This window comes from Periophthalmus magnuspinnatus, chromosome 4 (assembly GCF_009829125.3).
Source record: "Periophthalmus magnuspinnatus isolate fPerMag1 chromosome 4, fPerMag1.2.pri, whole genome shotgun sequence".
In the NCBI taxonomy this organism is placed as follows: domain Eukaryota; kingdom Metazoa; phylum Chordata; class Actinopteri; order Gobiiformes; family Gobiidae; genus Periophthalmus; species Periophthalmus magnuspinnatus.
Window position 1 is genome coordinate 2,456,049 of NC_047129.1, and position 23,009 is coordinate 2,479,057.

General features: G+C 38.0%; 2 protein-coding genes across 3 annotated transcripts; both read left to right on the plus strand.

Moving 5' to 3' along the window:
• Window positions 1-850: 850 nt before the first annotated feature.
• On the plus strand, window positions 851-15,192 carry lrrc8c (leucine rich repeat containing 8 VRAC subunit C). Its single transcript, XM_033965619.2, has 3 exons — window positions 851-994; window positions 6,074-6,216; window positions 11,337-15,192. The coding sequence occupies exons 2-3, from the start codon at window positions 6,079-6,081 to the stop codon at window positions 13,569-13,571; spliced, it is 2,373 nt and encodes a 790-aa protein (XP_033821510.1). The 5' UTR covers window positions 851-994; window positions 6,074-6,078; the 3' UTR covers window positions 13,572-15,192.
• Window positions 15,193-15,820: 628 nt separating this feature from the next.
• lrrc8db (leucine rich repeat containing 8 VRAC subunit Db) lies at window positions 15,821-21,193 on the plus strand. 2 transcript variants are annotated; one of them, XM_033965659.2, is made up of 2 exons: window positions 15,821-16,243; window positions 18,654-21,193. In XM_033965659.2, exon 2 carries the CDS (start codon window positions 18,656-18,658, stop codon window positions 21,191-21,193), a length of 2,538 nt encoding a protein of 845 aa, XP_033821550.1. In that variant the 5' UTR covers window positions 15,821-16,243; window positions 18,654-18,655. The 2 variants fall into 2 exon arrangements, with proteins under 2 accessions (XP_033821550.1, XP_033821551.1); XM_033965660.2 differs by lacking the exon at window positions 15,821-16,243 and adding an exon at window positions 16,524-16,597.
• The last annotated feature ends 1,816 nt before the right edge of the window (window positions 21,194-23,009 follow it).

A 23,009-nucleotide genomic window follows, 5' to 3' on the forward strand; every position in this document is an offset into this window, starting at 1 on the left:
TATTTCTGTTTTGATTTGTTGTATTGTGATGTTAATGTTTTTCTTATTCTATAAAGCCCTTTGAATTGCCTTGTGTATGAATTGTGCTACACAAATAAACTTGCCTTGCCTATTTGCGTTCCCTCACAAAAAATATTGCATTTCCCTATATTGCAGTTACCAGATGTTGTGCATAATTTAAAGTTCAATCCTTCCAAATGATCTGATGTTTATAAATCGGATGTCATATCCTGATATCATATCCTGTTTCTCTTCTGGAGAAACAGGATATGATCACTGCTTAGTACTTCTTGAGTAAAATGATTTGGAAGTGGGTGTTGCTTAAGTACATCTTTTGGCATCTCTGTCAAATTCTGCATTTTATGACATAAAGAACTGAGAAATGTATGCCCACAATAGTCAACTGGAACACATTAAAATACAGCCTTTCCTTACTGTTATATTTGTAGCTGTTGCTGTTGTGAGCCTCTGGGATTTTTTGTCTTTTTACAACTGTATGAGATGATGCCTTAATTTATTCAAATAAGAATAGGCCTTTCTGGCACTGAAGCGGTAAGGGCCCCCTAAAGGCTAAGGCCCCCTAAAGGCTAGGGCCGGCCCTGTACTCTAAACAGTAATGTAATAAGTTATGACACAGAGGCCCTATTTATCATTAAAGCTATAAGAGCAATAGGGCCCCCTAACAGCCCCACAGAGCTACCATCGGCCCTGTACATTGGCATTAGGCTAGAATCTGCTCACCCACATGGAGCAGTAGCTTGGTCTCTCCCTCTACCCTTCATAAACAACATTACTCAGCCTCCTGCTTCATCCCAAACACAAGGCACGCCCCCGTGACGTAAGGTCCGACGTGCCTGTACAGTGTGTGGCAGAGGCTCCGTGGAAGAGGAGCGGAGCGCGTGGAAAATGTACCCGGGAATCAGCGCCTGAAAGCCCACACCGTGAGACTGACGGTCCATCGATTCTCTCTGGATCTGGCACATCTCAAAACAAGGTAAAATGAATCAAGCACGACGTTGCTATATTTATTTAAAAATGGATCGGGTTTTGTGTCCAGCTAATTTAGATTGTCCGACTTCTTGGAGTCTTGTGCCCACCTGGTTTGACCCATCCACGCTGGCCCAAATGTCTGTATCTTAGATGTTGAAGAAGAGGGTCCACTTTCATTTATCTTTAGTTCTTTTATGAGGGAAACTCTACCTCTTAGTGAATGATGTGGCGGTGTAAAGTTGCAACAAAAATACTTGCTTTGATTTAGCCTACTTTCCGTTGCCAACATTGTGAGCGCGTATTTTTTTCTTTCCTGCACTGCGGTCTGTTCTTTTCCACTTAGTGCTTTCAGAGGGCTGAGACAGGACTTTTGTCTCCTAAAGGCTGGGTGTGTTCCAAACAATTCTGTTTTTGGAAATCAGGGATTCAGACAAATTTCCTGTCAGGAAGAGCCAAGGATACGACCCGGCTCCTCCATGGCTGACTCATCCAGAGGAAACGCTGGACCTGGGTAATAGTCTTTGAGCAGTCTGCGTGTCTATGGGAAAGACGCACTGTGGTGTTCATGCTCAAACGATTCCAGATATATGGGTTAGATTGTGTCAAGCCATAAAAAAATTACGCTATAACATAGCCTACGGCAAGTCCTTGAATCAACTGGTGGTAAATATTCTTGGATCACCCACAACATTAAGGTAAATAAGAAATAAGGGGATAACATGTATTAGCCTATGTCACATCGGCCATGTCGATTACATTCAAGATGAAATAATATATTTTTTATTGTCTGAAGTAACAAAAAAATAAATAAATAAAATTTATATGTATATAATCAGTAATTGTAAATAGAGTAAATTTAATGGAGTGCAGATACACGAATAAGTAAAAACTTTCATATAAACGCAGCAACAAGAAACAAGGGTAAGAGTGTAACCAAGATGTTATTTAGCTGCCTGTTATGTCCATAGGAAAGACACTTCACCCAATGTGCCTAGTATGTATTTCGTGTGTGCGTGAACAGTTGGTTGTGATTTGGAGGAGCCAATGCCACAAATTGGCAGCCTCACTGTCTACCCCAGGGCAGCTGAGGCTATTATGGCTACCATTGTAGTTTACCACATATGGAGTGAATGAATCATGCACTGTAAAGCACTATGAGTGTATTGAAAGGTGCTATATAAAAACAATATGTTATAATTCTGGGTCACAATTATGACAGGGGTGATGGAGTAGAGCACGTACAGGCTATAGCTGATTACATGACATTTTGAAAATAGTCACTCACAAATTTGTGATTTTCAACATTAAATGGTAGTACTTTATTTCATATTACTATTCACTGAAATAATAAGAGGTCAGACATGGGCTAATTAACTAAGTATTTTGACAAGAGATCATACATGCATTCATCATGCATTGAATCTGAAGGCTGAATGGTAAAACACAGTTAGGCTTAACAAAAACATGAATCATTTTGTAAATCACATTGACAGTGTCCTCAGAATCAGTGCTGTACACACAACACTGTACTTTTGTCTGGTGGCATCTCTGTTAGCCTGTATGAATCTACACTGTGTGATATTTTATCTGCCCCATAAAACAGCCTTAATGTGATCTCCAAGCATTAGCAAACTGCTCCGTAAACATCAGTAAATGGCCTCTTCCTGTCACTGATGTGGAACAAATGTGAAGGTATAATTAGAGCCATGATTGCACCAAATATTTTCACTAAAAGCTCTGTGCAATAAGGGTAAAGTCATTAATAATGGAGTACATCCTGTAGTATTACATTCACTTTAATACACTGGGCTAAGTGTTTATGGGGAAACAAGAATGACATGTGTCCAGTTTAGTGGCTCCTAAATCTTGCTCTAAAAGCATGACTAAAACTGATTTTAACAATGACTAAACAGCAGCCATTATTTTAGCTGTTATTATTCCGATTAGTCGACGAGTCAAAGGTTTATTTATTTGAACATTGAAACTTTTATCACACAAATAAATGTTGAAATATGGGGACAGAAGACTTCTAAATAGAGAATATTTACATCTACAAGACTACACCTGCATGGGAGTTCATACCAAAAGCATTTTTTATACAGAAATGTATTAGGAAATTGCATTTATAAATAAATTTTTTTATTAAACTCACTCCTTTCTGCTGTTGTTATAAATCTTTAGAAACTAGATAAAATGATTAGTCGACTAATACAATTTTTGCTTAAATAAGACTTAAGAGACTGATTTATTACTGTCTGTCTTTGTTACAAAAATAACTTTTCATATGTGTTTTATAGTCTGTACCATCCAAATCACAATTATGATTTTCATGTGCCATAACACTACAATTATTTTCTTATAGTTGACTAGTCTAGACTAGTATTAGTTGATTGCAGCCCTACTAAACAGCAAAAGACTTAACCTTAACTCAACCAGGTCAGGACAAGTTATACATCACTAAACCTGAAGATGGATTGAGGAAAAAAAAAAAAATCACAATTTTTTACCTCATATTAACAAATCCTGATTTTCAATTTGACTTTTATTTTGCAAACAAATACCAATGCTTTTCAATATATATATTTTTTGCCTTAAACAATACAGACTTTTAATTATTGCCATTTGTGGCGCAAACCACATGCTTTTACTGAGACCTCTAGATCAGAGGTGGGCAAATGTTTTGACACACGGGCCACAATGGGTTCTAAAATTTGACGGAGGGGCCAGGCCAGGAAATATATATTTATATATTACATTAAAGATTTGGCCTGTAACATGTAGCAGAGCATGAATATGCAACGCTCATTGTACAAACTGTTTTCCAAATGCATTAATTACATTCATAATTTATTACATTTCAGTCAAATAAAGACAGCAGAAAAACTTTGAAAACGTTTGACCTTACCTATTTTAATATAATTTGGTCAGGTTCGGTGGGCCGGATTAATAAGCCCAAAGGGCCGTGTGCGGCCCCCGGGCCGTAGTTTGCCCATGTCTGCTCTAGATTGTAAAGGCCCCACCATATCATTGACGATTACCTGAAACTCAATCTCAGTTTAAATTTGATTAATTGCACAGCAGACCCAATTTGAAGAATATTACAACTAAAACATATTATTAAAGGTGCTATACCCAATTTTTACTGTCTTAAAAATGTGAAATGAGTTCATTTTAAATGGTTTGGCCCAAAGTTATTTCTTACCTTATGCATTCTGAGCATCCTAAATATTCACCACAATGAGTTTATGAGCACTTTTCACAACTTTTAGGGACCAGAGCAAAGTTTTGCTATGGCGGTAAAGATACATGGCCTCTAATTAGGAATAGACTTGGACTTAAACAAGTTCAGGAATGAAACAACACAACTTGAGAAATGCTGTTCACAAACAAATTCCACAGTGCTAAATGAGAGTGCCAAGAGTAACAGGACACTAGAGTGAATAAGCAGCTGGCACAAGGAGACAACAGAGAGGGCAAACACAAAGCTTAGTCATCAGACAGTAGTGAAAATGCTACAATAGTCAAAGCAATAAGAGTTTAGGTTTATAAGGGCAATTCAGTGTGGTCATTAAGACTCTGAAGTTTCTAAGAAAACCAGCCCCATGTTCCAACACAACCTATTTAGTTATCTTCTTGTGGTAAACAAAGTACGGGTCTTAGTGTCCAGTTGTGGTGACATTTGGAGGACTTTTTACCATTCAAATTAGGGATGAACAATTTCGTAAAAAAAATATTTAATTGTGATCTTTCTGACAAGCACTGCAATTGTGATTAAATTTGTGATTTATATTTTAGAAATAGGATTCTGTTCAAATTTCACATTATAAACATGTCCAGGAGAATTGACAAAAAGACTAAAATATGAACTAACAAATTAACACAAAAATCACATTTCAGAACATGTTTGTACAGATCTAAGCTGCAGAATAACCATGTGTCTTGTCGTGGAAATAAGACTCCTTTTGCAGGCTCTGGTGAATGTTGAAGCATAGACAAGAGTTTATTTCTTGCAAGAAATAGGTCCGACAGCATCTCCCCCTTATGTCAGACCCCGAATGCTGGAAAGCACCCAGTTTATATAGGTTGAGATGACCAGAGGACATACATTTCAAAGTAAGCATGTGACACTCCCATTGAGGGGTGGTCAGTCCAGCTCCTGTAGAACTTTAGGAGCCGGTTCCCCTCAGGAGGTAACATTTGGAGTAGAGACAATATAAGGTGTGAAGTAGCATGTGGAGTAGAAACAATACTAGATGTGGAACACTTCAGGGGAGAGAGTGTGGTACTTCTGCTGAGGTGTGGTCAGACTGGCTCCTGGACATATTCATGAGCTGGGTCCCCTCAGGGGGTCAATAGGGAGGGATTGAAGGCCGACTGTATGGTCTGGTTGCATCTACTTTCACTTGCATTACAACACATCTTAACAAGTCTAGCCACCAAGAGGGAACAAAAGGGTTGACATGAAAGGTTTTTCTAACACTGTCTTTGATGACCAAACCAAATTAGTTTTAGTTACGAGACCATGTGATTTCTAAAAGGTAAAATAATGACACAATATTTAAATTTCCATTACATGTCTATTCAAATAGAAATTTTGATTCAATTACAATTAATTATGCATCCCTAATTCAAAAATATAATATTTTGCTTTTAATTGTTAATTGCTATCTTGTATGCTATGCTATGAGGACTGTTTGAAATCCCATTAGGCATGGGGAGATAATGAAAAAAAAAAAAATCTAACAATTTTGTTTTCATCAAGATTCACGTTCACTTTATATTTTTCTGTCACCGTTAAGAGGTAAATAAAGTCATCTGCTTTTGCTGAAAGTTCACACTTCACTGTGATTAGTTAAACCGACCTGCCACTCACTCAGAGTATAGCAAAGGCTGACCAATTAGAGAAGTGGGTGGGAAAAAATATCTGTGTTTGAGCAATTTTTGTCACCATATCCCTCAGCCCTAATAGCCATCCAAAAGATCAGAATTCAAACTTAAAATATCCTAACTCGACTCCATTTGAGTGGCTGTTTTCGTTTGATTGTGTGTGTCATTGACTGCAGTCGTGTGTGTCTATGTGCAGCCATCATGATTCCTGTGATGGAGTTTCGGCAGTTCTCAGAGCAGCAGCCGGCGTTCCGGGTCCTGAAGCCGTGGTGGGACGTGTTCACAGACTACCTGTCAGTCATCATGCTCATGATCGGGGTGTTCGGCTGTACCCTGCAGGTGACAATATCAAGCTTTCTAACACAGAGCAAAATGTGACATTCAATATATTTTCAGGATATTTAGATGCTATATAAGCTAAGTTCAATTAAATAAATAAATAAAAAAAAAAAAATTATATATTTTTTTATATAACAATATCTGACAGCACAGTAGCTTACAAATTATAATATAACAATAGTTCTTAGTAACAATGAGCAAATAAGGTGAGGAGATATATATATATATGTTAAGCAGCAGCAGATGAAATGCATTTGACATTTTGTGCAGCAGCTGTAAAAGGGTAAACAATTATGTCAGCTGCACTCTCCATTCCCCCCTTGTGCATCCACAAGCAAGTAAAAATAACTTGTGCAAATACTTTCATTTAGCATGCACTATAGAGATGTTTGAACAGAGCATGAACATGAACATGGAATTGTTCAGTGCATCACAGCTTTAGTCAAGTGATAGATTTTGTGCGTAGATTTAAAGAGAGGTTGTACACTTCTATGGGGTATTAACTGCTAACGCATAATGTATTAGAGAGACTGAGAGAGAGACGGAGAGAGAGAGAAAGACAGAGACAGACAGAGAGAGGGAGACAGAGAGAGGGAGACAGAGAGAGAAAGACAGAGAGACACAGAGAGAGGGAGACAGAGAGAGAGAAAGAAAGACAGAGAGAAAAAGAGGCTGAGAGAGACAGAGTGAGAGAGACAGAGAAGGATAGAGAGAGAGAGAACGAGACAGAAAGAGACAGAAAGAGAGACAGAGAGAGGCACAGTGAGAGAGAGGGAGACACAGCGAGAGAGAGACAGAGAGAAAGAGAGATAGAGAAGGAAAGAGAGAGGCAGGAGAGATGGACAGAGAGAAAGAGAGAGACACACAGAGTTAGAGACAGAGAGAGAGAGACACACACACAGAGAAAGAGAGAGAGAGAAGGACAGAGAGAGAGGCTTATGGGCTGGGTCTTGGACAGGATTGTACTGCTAACTGTATGGAGGGTTTGCACACAGTGATAATCGAACAACATTATAAACATGGTACAAAGCTCCAAAAAAAAATTTATTTTCTTTTTTTTTTATAATACCCCCTCTTTATTGGGTGAGCTTAAAAATAGATATAGAAATCTATTGTATTATGATGAAATGCTGGAGAAATAAAATCAAAGCAGGTTTGGTAGCGATACTTAAAATAGTAACTGAAGATACAATTTCTATTAATTTACAAATATAGTGTTAGCCATATCATGATAACAAGTAAACATTTGTAACTGACATCCCTTTATATCTGTGTTAGAAATAAATGAAGTCATTAAATAGTTGTTGCATAAAATAGTTTTAAACATCCAGCTTCTAGTTAGTCCCTTCTCATACATCAAAACAGGGTTAAGGACAGCAGTTGTAAGTGTAGTGAGTGTCTTTGATCACGTTTTGATATCTATAATGAATCTAATTTGTCAAAAACAACTTAACTTAAATACTGCATGCTTGTTAAACTTTTAGTAAGTAAACAAGCATTACTAAACACAGAAATTACATAGGCTGTACATACGCAAACTAGTTAATGAACCACACCACTTTTTTAACTACTTGGCTCTAAAAATAAGGCAATTTGAGTCGCTGGAGTTTAACTACAGTTTCAGTATATATAGATATAACAGCTATGCCCTTACGCACTGGAACTGCTCCGAGCCACAAATTCTCTGCTTTTACAACCTCGGGTCTGTGCGAGGTAAAAAGAGAAGCATTCAGAGGGGAGTGCTCCAACGGAAACTATGACCCACCCGCCAGGGACAGCCCTCAGTAAACACCAGCCTCCAAACTCTGGCTTGTTGGTCTGTACTGACGAACACGGCTGTCATTTGGCTGCTGAAGCATAAATACAGGAAGAAAGCAGCATCATGCAAATGTAATCAAAGTAATGCGATTGAATAAGCTGGGATGTTGATGATTTAATGTATGTAGAGTACTTGGTTGGGTTGGTTTATTCATTATTAATTTCAGTTGGATTTTGCCTTGTTAGTCATAGTTTGACCATTTTTGGATATGGAAAAGTCTTAAGTCTTATAGTTCAGTAGTTTTGATGTAGTTTAGTGTGGATTGGTCCCTCTTTAGTCCTGGTTTTAATCTGGATCAGTCGTCCTTGTGTAGGATGTTTATTTATTTTTTTATTTATTTTTTTATCAAATATTGTATATTGTAATCAGTGGCATTGGTGATATTGGAGGACTTCTCCAGATATCGTATCGGTCCAATATTAAAAATGTATCCAATATTTGTTCTGTAGTGCCCTAGTCTATTTGACACACTGGGACAAACTGGGACATGGACAGACTCTTTTGGAGCAGACTAAATTTGTGAAAATATGAATTTATGTCCCAGAAAAAAATGCTGCCAGCCAACAGCAAGACAAGTATCAGTATCAGCTCACAAGCTCAATATCGGCCCATCTATAGTTTTCATCTATGAAATATGGCAAATATGGGTATTAGAGTTAGCAATAATTAGCTGTAACTAAGAAATGGGAGAATGAAAAACTCATAGAAGTTAGTCTCCAAACTCATAGTTGCTGAGTAATACTGACAAATAGGGCAGTGATTTGGCGGGAGTAGCATTAATGCAATTAGAAAGCTTAATAATTAAGTGCTAATGTAATGCGTTGAAATGCATTTGTTTTCTGGGAGTCTTATTGATGTGTAAAGCACTTAGGTTCTGTTCTGGTTTAGTCATTATGAAATTGCCTGGTTTCCACTAGATATTGCATAGATTCAGACCTGGTATAGTCATAATTTTCCGCCACATTATTCACAGCTTTGACCTTTGTGGATATGGAAAAGTCTAGTCTAGAGACAGAATAAAGAGGTTTGGTGGGGTTCACTGCGGATTTCTCTCTGTTTACTCATGGTTTTAATGTGGATATGTTCAGCTCTGGTGAAGTCATAATTTGGGATAGTTTTTATGTGTCAAGGATGGCACATGAAAAGTAATTAAATCAGCACTATTCCTTAAAGATGGGCTATTATGCAAAATCAATTTTTTGGAGCTCTCTACCATGTTGTAATGCTCCCTCATCAAAAACATACTTGAAGAGGTTTAGATGTCATCCATGCATGTTGGAGTAATTTAGTGATCTCTGAGGGCACTATTCAAAACCTCCTTATGGGTAACTGTAAGATTTGTCCAATTCTCAGCCCACAAGCCTACATCACCCATGCTCCCACATGGCAATTTTCTATGAATATATAAAAGCATGATACAAAACAATGCACTACAGCTTTACAAACCCTTTTCTAAATGTACATTATCATGAAAAACCTGAGATGCAACAAATAACACTAAAGTAGTCAGTTAGTGTCTATAATGAGTCAAAGGAGTTACTTACAAAAATAAGTAAGTAACTCAGCATATATTGACCCCCCCCAAAACTAATATTCCATTTATCATTAAGTAACAAGGGCCGTGTCTCAACAATGGTATAAAAAAAATATATATTGATGATGTGAAAAGATGTTGAGGCTGGGTAGAGAGTGTAGATGGTGAGATCTTCAGACTGAAAGATGAACAAGAGACACAGGATAGGAGGGAGGGGTTGTGAGAGCGGAGACAGACGGTGTTGTATGAATAAGGCTTCTGGGTAACTAGAGAGGAGCAGAAGGAGGTGGAGGTTGAATGATGAGCCATTGGTGTATAATGTATAATGTATTGCTACTGAGAAAATAAACTATAAATTATATAAACTAAGATTTCAACTTCCTGGATCCTGTAGCAACCACCATCAAAGCCCACATGCTTCTATTATTTTCTATTGCTGTACTCAGACCGATTTTCTAAACAAATTAGGACTGAAGTGCTGACTAATCACAGCAAATATTTCATAGTAGCAGCTTTATGAAAAGATGCTTTTACTGAATATAAGGAGCAAATGGTTGCACTTTAGGAATGCCATAAAAGCTACAGTAAGTACCCATTTCCTGTGCTCTGCATCTGTCATTATTGATTGTCTTACTGGCCTGTATTAGAGCTGTTACATGGGCTTCTTCTGATGGGACTCAGAAACCATTTATGAGTTTTTGTTTTGCTTACTTGAATACTCAGTTTGAATATAGCCCACTGTTTAGTCTGGCCCAGTCTTGGATAAGTACTTATTTAATCCTGGTTGATATCTGCTTGTGCTTTGTCTGCACTTGACCTGACCTGACCTGACTGCACTTGATCAGTGACCTGATTTAGCATCATCTTGATAGCAAATCTAAAGCTGCTTTATGTCACTTTTTTATTCTGCTTTTCCAGATGGAAATGTTATTATTTTACCTGAAATGTTCCACAATATATGCCATTAAAGTAATTTATCTTAAATCTACTCAGTTGCATATTTTTTAACCCACTAATTACACATTTTGACTTTATTTTGGTTAATCTTGCAGCCCTAGGTGGCGGCCCTCTACCAGAAAAGTTACATAGTACACCTTTAATTTTAACGTTTTAATATCAGATCCACAAAAAAAATAAACAAATTTTTTGCACTTGTGTATAGTATACACTGCCTGGCCAAAAAAAAATGTTGCTACCTGGATTTAACTAAGCAAATAGGTACAAGCCTCCTGCAGTTGGTCAGGTCTAGGTTCAGCAACAGTTTGTGCTCAAAGAATGAGGTCAGCTGACACCTGAATATACTGAATGAGGTGATTCCATCAATGTATTTTTTCTTCCCTGATGGCACGGGCATATTCCAAGATGACAATGCCAGGATTCATTGGGCTCAAATTGTGAAAGAGTGGTTCAGGAGCATGAGACATCATTTTCACACATGGATTGTCCACCACAGAGTCCAGACCTTAACCCTATTGAGAATCATTGGGATGTGCTGGAGAAGGCTTTGTGCAGCAGTCAGACTCTACCATCATCAATGCAACATCTTGGTGAAAAATAAATGCAACACTGGATGGAAATAAATCTGACACTGCAGAAGCAAAATCAAAACAATGCCACAGCGACTGTGTGCTGTAATCAAAGCTAAAGGAGGTCCAACCAGATATTAGTGTGTGACGTTTTTGTTTTGTGTTTTTGTTTTTTTGGCCAGGCAGTGTTTTACCAACCTAATTTGTACCTAAATCTATCTTGTTTTGTGTATCATTTCAGGTCATGCAGGACAAAATCATCTGCCTTCCTCGGAGAGTCACTTCAGAAAACACAAGTGAGATCGAGGTGTTACATTTTGAGTCTAATGTTTCTACTGTGCTGAGAGAAATGAAAGGCCTGAAAACCAATCTGGACCTCCAACAATACAGCTTCATCAATCAAATGTGTTATGAAAAGGCTCTCCACTGGTACGCCAAATATTTCCCATATTTGGTCATCATCCACACTGTCATTTTTATGGTGTGTAGTAATTTCTGGTTCAAATTTCCTGGATCAAGCTCCAAAATAGAGCATTTTATCTCCATGCTCGGAAAGTGTTTTGATTCACCGTGGACGACCCGAGCTTTGTCCGAGGTGTCCGGAGAAAACCCTGAAGATAACGAGAACCAAAAGAGCTGCATTACCAAATCTAATATTGCCATGTCTCCAGGAGAGGGCAGCCTGGAGAAGACCCAATCTCTTCGGTCGATACCTGAAAAGATTGTAGTCGACAAGGCATCGGCTAGCGTACTGGACAAAAAGGAGGGCGAACAAGCCAAAGCACTGTTTGAGAAAGTAAAAAAATTCCGACTGCATGTTGAAGAAGGAGATATTCTCTACCTCATGTATGTGAGACAAACTGTTTTCAAAGTGATCAAATTTTTACTAATCATCGCGTACAACAGCACTCTTGTGAATAAAGTGCAAAATAGAGTTCGTTGTGAGGTTGAGATACAAGACATGACTGGCTACAAGCAGTTTCAGTGCAATCATACAATGGCACACTTATTTTCAAAGCTATCCTATTGCTATCTGTGCCTTGTTGCTGTCTACGGATTAACAAGCCTCTACACATCTTATTGGTTGTTTTATCGATCTCTGAAAGAATACTCATTTGAATACGTACGCCAGGAAACAGGAATCAGTGACATTCCGGACGTTAAAAATGACTTTGCTTTTATGCTGCACATGATCGACCAGTATGACCCGCTATATTCGAAAAGATTTGCAGTGTTTCTGTCAGAAGTGAGCGAAAACAAATTGAAACAGTTGAACTTGAACCATGAATGGACCACGGAGAAGTTGCGGCAGCGGCTTCAGACCAACCCGAATAACAGGTTAGAACTTCAGCTTTTCATGCTACCTGGTCTACCTGACACCGTTTTCGAGTTGACGGAGTTGCAGTCGCTCAAACTGGAAATCATCAACAACGTCACGATATCCGCGTCAGTCTCGCAACTGGAAGATCTTCAGGAGCTGTCTCTTTACCAATGCTCTTTAAAGATGCACACGACAGCTGTCTCTTTCCTCAAAGACAACCTCAAAGTGTTGCGCGTCAAGTTCGACGACAACAGAGAGTTTCCGAACTGGATGTATTGTCTGCGCAACTTGGAGGAACTTTACCTTAACGGACCTTTGAGCACAGATGCATCAAAAAATATCGTCTTGGAATCTTTGCGAGAAATGAAATGTCTGAAAATCCTCTCCATAAAAAGTAACTTGACCAAAATACCCCAATCAATCGTAGATGTTTCAAGCCATTTGTTAAGGCTCTACTTGCACAATGATGGTACCAAGTTGGTCATGCTCAATAACTTGAAGAAAATGACAAACCTGACAGAGCTGGAAATTGTGCGATGTGATTTAGAAAGAATTCCACATGCAATATTCAGCCTTACGAACCTGCAAGAAATAGATCTGAAAGAAAACAACCTTCGCTCCATTGAAGAAATCATCAGTTTTCAGCATCTACGCAAGCTAACTTGCCTTAAACTTTGGTATAACAGCATCATGTATATTCCAGAGCATATCAAGAAGCTAAGTAGCCTTGAACGCCTCAACTTCAGCCATAATAAGATTGAGATTTTGCCTTCACACTTGTTCCTATGCAACAAGCTTCGCTGCCTGGATTTATCCAACAACGATATCCGATTCATCCCTCCAGAAGTCGGCGTGCTACAGAGTCTACAGTACTTCTCAGTCACGTGTAACAAAATTGAAAATCTGCCTGACGAACTATTTTTTTGCAAGAAACTCAAAACGTTAAAGTTAGGGAAAAACTCACTATCAATATTATCACCAAAGATTTCGTACCTATCAGCACTGGCCTACCTGGATTTAAAAGGGAACCATTTTGAGGTGTTGCCACAGGACCTGGGGTACTGCCGGGCTTTGAAACGCAGTGGACTCATTGTGGAAGAGACTCTTTTTGAAACTTTGCCCTCAGATGTTAGAGACCAAATGAAGGCGGAGTGAAGCGCCTAATTGTAGTTTTAGTGTAGCCATAGTGCCTGCTGCCTTCAATGCCTCCTCAGTATTCGTTTTACTGCATAGACACTACTGCTCTTTCTAATTAAAATATAGTGTTATTTTAGTATAAAGTATTACTAATTGGTTTAGTCAGTTTTTTATTTATTTGTTAATTATGAAATGTAAAGTCAGAAATAACAGTTGTACAATGCCCTACAATATATTGACATCCCAGATAGATATGAGCAAATTATGAACTTGTGAAACTTAAAAAAAAAAAAAAAAAGGTTTTATAATTTAAAAATAACTTAAAAAATAGAAATGTGATATTTTTATAAACAAAATGCTGTATGTCCATTCGTACTTCACATGCGTTCACATTTTTTATTATTATTAATTTTTTCAGTACAGAGGATACAGAAAAAAAGGATGCGTTATGTGTGTCTATATAGGTTTCACAATGTTGAAAATCTAGCATTGTTGCCATAGCATTTAACAATTCAAAACAAAGATCCTCAAATATCACCTATCAGCAGTAAGCCAAAACCCATGAGTATTGTTCTATTCTTCTAGGGCTGTAGTCAACAGAAATCTATGGTTGATTAATGACATGTGGACATGACATGTGCCGATCGAGTAGTTGACTAAAACGCGGTGTGGAATTAGCTCTCAAAACTATGTATTTCTATACAAAATAATCTATTTATGCAGAAAGGTTACTTGGACACAATGCATTTCAATAAAGACATTAAACATCAGAGAATCATAAGGTTAATCCGCCATTTTACTAAATACCAAAAAATTCAAAATATTCAGCTAACTCACTCACTAACTTCTCTCTGCTGCTGTCGCATGTAAATCCTTATTATCTAAATAAAATGATTAGTTGACTTATACGCATTTTAGTCAACTAAGACACCATCGATCAATTGCCAAAAGACTAAAGTCCTACAGTTATGCAAGGATGATTTGAGAGTTCCAAAAATCTTCTTTTTTTTTTGTTTGAAATAGTTCAGCAAAATTATTTGAGGGCACTGTAAAACTAATTTCAGTATCTTATCAAAGTTCAAAATGTACTGTAAATGCACAGTAATAAGAGAGTTGTTACAATGTGTTTAATAGGCTATATCCAACTGTACTTCTGCTCTCCTCCAGTGTGTGGGGCTGCTGCTCAATATGACTAGTCCTTTCCACAACCCTGCAAAAACACTTCCATGAATGCACTAGAGCTAGAGCTGTGTTTTTCTGTCCTGCTAAACACTTGCATTGTTGTTTCAATACATTTGACTTAAGACTGTTACTCTAAATGGAAAAAAAGGTGATTGCACTGCTAGACGTATGCCTTAGCTACTATATCCAAAGAAGCTGTTTAAACTGCACTAGACTTGAAGCAATGTATTACATTTCCTAATGTGTACCCTATTATTGTGCATTATGTTTTTCTGTTGTTTTTTTTTATTATTATTATTATCGTCATTAACTAGACATTGAATATATATTAATGCCACCTGATTAAACATGACTCATTATGTCAAGTTTTTTTTTTTTTTTTTATTATTATCGTCATTAACTAGACATTGAATATATATTAATGCCACCTGATTAAACATGACTCATTATGTCAAGGTTTTATCTCCACAGTCATTGTTTATCTTTATGATGCATTTAGTTTAGATTCTTTATTTCTGTTTCTCTGATTAGAAATTACTTATACAATGGTGCCATAAAGATATTTAGGCCTTTTGCTTATTTCATCACAATCAAGATGCCTTTAAAGATACGCCTAATTAACGTATTAACTGGCCTACTTGACTTACCTGAAAGAAAAACTTAATATATAATACGGTTTACATTACCCGTACTAACTACACTTACAATTTTATTTAAATTATGTTTAGGAGAAATGCTTGTAGTAAGTAGGTGAATACAGTGTTGTTTCCCATACGTTTTGTGTAATATGTGGCAGTCCTTATTTGAATAGCTGGGCCTATGTTTTTTCATACTGTTGTCAGTGTTGGAGTAAAGAATAATGTCCTATATTTCATCTTTAACAGCAGTTACGTTTGGTTCAAAAGGCAAAAAGACCAACTTGCAGTACAAATTAATTGTTCAGCTTGTGTTTAGATGTGGGAGAAAATTAGAGCAGTATTAGGGGCCACCATAGTCTTATTGCTTCTGTTGTAGAAGCAATAATAGTAGTAGTTGCTGTAGTGATGGTAGTCATTACAGTAAGTACCAGTGTTGTAAATGTGAATACTAGGCTATCCCTTTAACGACTGTGCACAGGATGTAGGCTGCTGTCTCATCCGTTTCTTCTCAGACGTTGCACATTACAGAGCACTTTATGGGTGACATTTGGGCTTATTCCCTGCCAAAGGCCTATATAAAGCAGAAATGAGAAAGTGACACGCTTTGTTCCTGTTCGTTCGTGTGTTGCGTTGGGCTGAGCGTAGCTTCGGCGCTGGCAGCTGTCTGTGTCGCTAGTCACAAGGAGGACCCGACCATCTGAGGCAGTGATGGGGGTAGTGGATGCACGCTAAGCCGCTTTACATCCTGCTCATACGGCCCGTTGGGAGGTCTAATGAGAAACCATAAACACACTCCGAGACTCAAACATGTCAAATAATCGAGGGATTCTGCGGTAGCAACATTGTCCACACCGGACGGACATCCCGAAGGTACGTTACCCTGGGTATTGAGCACTTATTACATCTATTTTACGCAGCTGTTCACTGTAAAAACCGAAAAGTGTTGGGTCAGGTTAGCTTTGTAGCACAGGAGCCATAACAAAGGAATTACAAAACAGGTGCCAATGAACCACGATGGGACAGGGGCTCCCTCTGTACGGGGCGGTCCTGCTCCAGAGCGCGTCGCTGGCTCACCTTCTTCCTCAGCGCGGATGGATGCGCCGGGCTGCCAAAGCCGGTCTCAGCCTGTTATGTAGTCTTTTTGAAATAGTGTAGACTCATTGTAAACAGTGACCTTCTTCTATAAAAGAACACTGCAGCATCCTTACATAGCACAAACGTGAGGTAAAGTGACGTTTTCTTCAAATGTTGTTCTGATTTATAGAAATCGGAGAGGAGAGGCTTCATCTGCCACACTAGGCTGTAGGTGCACTTTGTTTACAGTCCACAGGCGATGGTCTCACTTGGCCTGTATGGTAAAATGGATTTTGTGTACAAAATACTGTCTGTACGACTAGAATGATGTGAAATGATACTATATATTGTGTAGGTATGTAGACATGAAAGCTTTATGCAGTCTGAAACACAGTTTGTGCGTTGCAGTACTGGCTGGACATGTGTGCTCACTGAACCAATGTGCATTAGTTCAAGGACAGTGTATTCTTCACTGTAGCCTGTTCTCTTTACATACATGTGTAGACCTATATGCCTAACTGGTCATCTAGGCCTTGCTATACACTTAAATTACATAATATCTTAAAATTTGACCTATTGGAAGGTGAAATTATTAATCAATATTAAAGATTATGCTTGCATTTATTTTGTAGAATGTACAAACTAAAGCTATACTGCAGTACAAAATGTACCGTGTTATGAGCTACTCGGAGAGATGAAAGAAAAAATACATTTAAAAGTTCTGAGTAAAAATACTTGTGTAATCATCAATAAATTGATAAGTACCAAATCTATTCTGACTCTGCACTCGGGGTTTGGAAATAGGTCATGGACGTTATAGTTAGTGCATAACGTTTCACACGGCCATCATTGAGTCCATCCTCACCTCCTCCATCACTGTGTGGTTCGCTGGGGCCACTGCCAGGGACAGACAGAGACTGCAGCACATTGTGCGCTCTGCTGAGAAGGTGATTGGCTGCAGCCTTCCATCTCTACAGGACCTGTACGTCTCCAGGATTCGGGGGCGAGCAGGCCATATAGCAGGCCATATAGCAGGCCATATAGCAGCTGACACCTCTCACCCTGGACACGGACTATTTGAGCCACTTCCCTCTGGCAGGAGGCTACGGTCCATTGGGACCAGAACCTCTCGTCATAAGAACAGTTTCTTCCCCTCTGCAACACTTTATAATATTTGCACAAAACTGGACACTTTATAACACCGGCCACTTTAATAAGTCATTCAATTCAATTCATTTATTTTTGTAATGCCCAAAATCACAACAACAGTTGTCTCGAAGGGCGTTCATGTTTTGGTTGATGGGGGAAACCGGAGTACCCGGAGGAAACCCATCCAGACACAGGGAGAAACATGCAAAACTCCACACAGAAAGGCCTGGGCGACCAAACCCTCTTGCTGTGAGGCATGAGTGTTGCCACTCAGCCACCATGCTGCCTACACACAAAAATGTTTGCACTATTGTTCTGATGCTGCTGTTGTATATATTTTCTACCTTTAAGTATTTTATTTGATTTTTAAGCATATCTTTTTTTTACTTCGTGCATGCCCTTAGTTGTATTTGTATTTGTGTTTTATGTTTTATGTTGCACTTTATCTCCAAAATAAGTTCCTAGTTTGTGAACTGTGTTCACAAACGATGGCAATAAAAGGATTCTGATTCTGATAACAATGTTATTATCCAGCCACAATGGAGACACAACCTAGTATAGCCTACTCTTTGTGCTGGCCCCAAGACTGGATAAGTACTGGGAGTTACCAAATAATAGGGATTCAATTTTAAAACATGTTCTGAATCAATATGCAAATATAGGAACACAGAAAGGGACATGCTTGGCATCTATATACTTAGGGACTACATTCCCTTTGTAGCAAAAACTGGCACATTTACCAAAAAAAAGTGTGTGTACTGTCCCTGTTGTGTTCAAATAATGAATACATAAATAAAGGATTTGCTTTTGGTGACACAGATAACAGATAAAAATAAAAAATGTAGATTTTTTTGCTAGTTTTTTTTTTTTTTTTTGCATGTTTAATGTTACACATGACATGATAAGAATCACTCTATATTATTGTAACATTTTTATCATATTCCAATATTTATCAATAATGTATTAATGGTATCAATAACTGCTACAACAAAACAGTGTGAATCTTTCTGAACAACTGTGTTTTTGTTTGACTGCTTATTTTTAATTTTTTCTGCAGGAATGTTTACCCTCACAGAAGTCGCCTCTCTGAATGACATCCAGCCAACGTATCGCATCCTCAAACCATGGTGGGACGTTTTCATGGACTATCTGGGCATCGTCATGCTCATGTTAGCCATCTTCTCCGGCACCATGCAGATCACCAAGGACCAGGTGGTTTGTCTTCCGGTTCTAGAACCAAACCCAGAGGAGTCCGGAGGGGTTATAAGACCTGAGCCCACTGAAAGCAACAATGGATTTTGGAACCGAGAGAACGCGATGGGTGAACAGGCTGCCCCCCTCATTGCTAGAAGACTTCCAAGAGCCATAGATCACCAAGAATATGTAGGGCAGCCTAATCCAACTGGCGTACGAACCAAGTTGGATTTTCAGCAATATGTTTTCGTCAACCAGATGTGTTACCATGTCGCGCTTCCATGGTATTCTAAGTATTTCCCTTACCTCGCCCTCATTCACACTATAATTTTAATGGTTAGCAGCAACTTCTGGTTCAAATACCCCAAAACAAGTTCCAAAGTTGAGCATTTTGTCTCTATTCTTGGCAAATGTTTTGAATCACCATGGACTACAAAAGCACTATCTGAAACAGCTTGTGAGGATTCAGAGGAAAACAAGCAAAGGTTGGCGGGCGCGTCAACTCTACTTAAACATTTATCTACTAGCAGTGAAGAGGGGAGTCCAAACCAATCTGCCCCAGTGCTAACCAAATCTGGTGTCACGTTTTCGGTAGAAAAGCTAGTTAGTGAAATCCCATCGATGACCATTTTGGACAAGAAGGACGGTGAGCAAGCAAAAGCATTGTTTGAAAAGGTACGCAAGTTTCGCGCACATGTTGAGGACAGTGATTTGATTTACAGATTATATGCCATTCAAACAGTCATCAAAACTGTTAAATTTATTCTCATTCTATGTTACACCATGACTTTTGTTGCATCTATTGACTTTGATCACATATGCGAGCCTGAAATCAAACACCTCACTGGATACGCAAAGTTCCAATGCACACATAACATGGCGTTCATGTTGAAGAAGCTACTTGTTAGCTACATAGCCATAATATGTGTTTACGGTGTCATCTGCATATATACACTTTTCTGGCTATTCCGTCGACCACTTAAAGAGTATTCATTTGAAAAAGTACGGGAAGAAAGCAGTTTTAGTGATATCCCCGATGTTAAGAATGACTTTGCATTTCTCCTTCACATGGTTGACCAATATGACCAGTTGTATTCAAAACGTTTCGGGGTGTTCCTGTCTGAAGTGAGTGAAAATAAACTTAGAGAGATCAGTTTAAACAATGAATGGACTTTTGAGAAATTGAGGCAACATGTTACTCGCAATCCTCAAGACAAGCTAGAACTCCATCTCTTCATGCTATCTGGAGTGCCAGACGCTGTTTTCGATCTGACTGATTTGGAGATACTAAAACTAGAACTTATCCCGGAAGCAAGGATAACTGCAAAGATTTCACAAATGATCAACTTACAAGAGTTGCATTTCTACCATTGTCCAGCGAAAGTTGAGCAAACAGCTTTCATTTTCCTCCGCGATCACCTCCGTTGCCTTCATGTCAAATTTACAGATGTTGCAGAGATCCCAAGCTGGTTGTACATGCTGAAGAATTTAAGAGAACTGTACTTAGTTGGAAATTTGAATTCGGAAAACAACAAATTGATCGGACTTGAATCTTTGCGTGACCTAAGGCATTTGAAAGTACTGCATCTTAAAAGCAATCTGACAAAAATCCCAACCAACATCACAGATCTGTCTCCACATCTGCTCAAGTTGGTTGTCCACAATGATGGCACGAAATTACTCGTTCTGAACAGTTTGAAGAAAATGATGAATCTTGCTGAACTGGAGCTACACAATTGCGAACTAGAGCGTATCCCTCATGCCATTTTTAGCCTGACCAACCTGCAAGAACTCGATCTGAAATCCAACAACATTCGCACCATTGAAGAAATCATCAGTTTTCAACACCTCAAAAGACTCACTTGTCTCAAACTATGGCACAACAAAATTATTACCATCCCCATTTCCATTAGCCATGTGAAAAACCTGGAATTGCTTTATCTCTCACATAACAAACTCGAATCCATCCCTGCTTCCTTATTCAGCCTTCTCAAACTCCGCTACCTTGATCTCAGCCACAACACCATATCCTCAATACCATTAGAAGTTGGCTTTCTGCAAAATCTTCAACACTTCGCCATTACCGCCAACAAAGTGGAAGTAATTCCCAAGCAACTGTTCAAGTGCGCCAAATTACGGACGTTATGCCTTGGGAACAATTGCATTTCCTTCATTCCAGAGAAAATTGGTCAGCTAACGCAACTCACACACCTGGAGTTAAAAGGAAACTGTTTGGACCGTCTTCCGGCTCAGCTCAGACAGTGTAGTCTCCTTAGAAAAAGCTGTTTCATTGTAGAAGACCACCTTTTTGATTCACTCCCAATAGAGGTGAAGGAGAGCGTCAACCAGGAGTCCAGTGTGGCTATGGTCAATGGGTGCAAGTGTTTCAGTGACAGTCGATAGAAAAAAAATATTTATTATGTGTTCTATTATCTTGCCATGTTTAAACTTTTTAGTTATCTTTTTACCTTTTATGCATTTACTGGAATAATTATATAAAAGACACGATTGAAAGAATGCACAATACTAAGTAATACAGTTAAGGTATCCTGTAGAAGGAATGCATTGGGTAGGCCTATATATAACATAAAGCATAGGTTTGGCCATGTTAATTAAAGGTGCACTATGTAACTTTTCTGGTGGGGAGTCTGTCACCTGCTTGTATCCATGAGATATTATTGTTTTGCCCAGAATGTTTCACAGTATGGCATTAAACTTTATCCTGCATTTATAAGATATAAGATTGTCTAGATGCAATGGAATTCCCATTAAGATAAACAAGTCACCAGAGCACCTTTAAAATAAAATAAAAATAAATAAAATAAAATAAAAAATTGTCACATACTATATTAAGGAGGAGAAATACTGCAGGTTATGGTTCATTTTAGACCATACCAAAAATGACCTATTGTAAAATGTAATTGTTTTTTATGTCTTCACTGCCCTCTTCTGGTGCTATCCTGTACTGCACCATGGCACTAAAACGTGAACTTTAATTTAGTTCAAAACATCAATTAAATAAAAAGCTATTAAAGATGTAATAAAGACTCACAAACACAAACTATATTGATAAATTTCAATTTGCTGAGCTGTTTTGGGTCTAAACCTTTTAAAAATGTAATGTTATTATTTTTCTGACCAAAATACTGCACAATATATTTGCATAGCAGTGTATGTATACCCTATTATAACAATATGATAATAAGAAAGCAACTGCAAGTGTATTCCAGTATATGCCATGCACTATTTATGAAAGATGTGAATTTTTTGTGTTTTTATTTAAATTTTCTACTTTCACTTTGTGTGTTTACATTCAGGCTACGCGACTTAAATTATTATTTTTGTTATGCATTATATTATGTATTGTCTGCAACTTTGTGTATTTGCTTTTGGCAATGATTTTTAATGTTCTTTTTAATTATGAATTACTTTTTTCCCCCAACAATCTACATGCAATGAACTGTGGACTCGTGTCCATTTGGCTGTTTTAATATGACCTAGATTATTTTCAAATGCAGATTTTTGAACCACATGTTCTTGAAGTAGGTGAGTTTTTATTATTATTATTATTATTAGTATTATTATTTAATTATGTGATGAGTATAATCCTCACTATCCTTGCTTGTTTCTAAATATACACTATATTGCAAGTAGTCACGAAAGTATTTTCACTTACTATGAGATGTATTATTAGAGGCCTGTGCCCCACTGTTACAATGTCTGATATATGCCTATATGAGAATGCAATGGGAGTGATCTTGAAAAATACACTTAACTTTTGAATACTGTTCATTTGTCTCGCTTGGTCTCCGCAATCACATAAACATTCAGTATTTAAAAGTCCTATACTGTATTACAACAAACTCTTGGGAGCTTTAAGCCATGTTATTTTGCTATCACCTCCTCAAAAAATATATCTAGACTTGTGTTTTGTTTCATTCACACATGTTTGAGTAATCCTTTAATATTAGTCCGTCTACATCTCTGAAGCTCAAAATGCTCTGTTCCACCTTGTGATGTCATGAAGTGGTAGTTCTCAAGATAACAGCTACCTTTCATTTGTTCAGTAGAGATTGTAAATTCCAGAGCTGAAATTATCCAACTGCTTCTAGTGAAGGTGTGTGGAGTTTAAAAACACAGTGGAATTCAGTGCAGTATTTGTGTGTTAACCTCCCAGGACCTGGTGTCCTCATATGTGCTCAAGGCAAGTTTATTTGTA

Bases quoted from the DNA above. Each gene is read 5' to 3' on its own strand.
- lrrc8c (XM_033965619.2), top strand. From the start codon at position 6,079: ATGATTCCTGTGATGGAGTTTCGGCAGTTCTCAGAGCAGCAGCCGGCG. The intron at 6,217-11,336 runs GTGACAATATCA...GTATCATTTCAG, and splicing joins TGTTCGGCTGTACCCTGCAG to GTCATGCAGGACAAAATCAT.
- lrrc8db (XM_033965659.2), top strand. From the start codon at position 18,656: ATGTTTACCCTCACAGAAGTCGCCTCTCTGAATGACATCCAGCCAACG.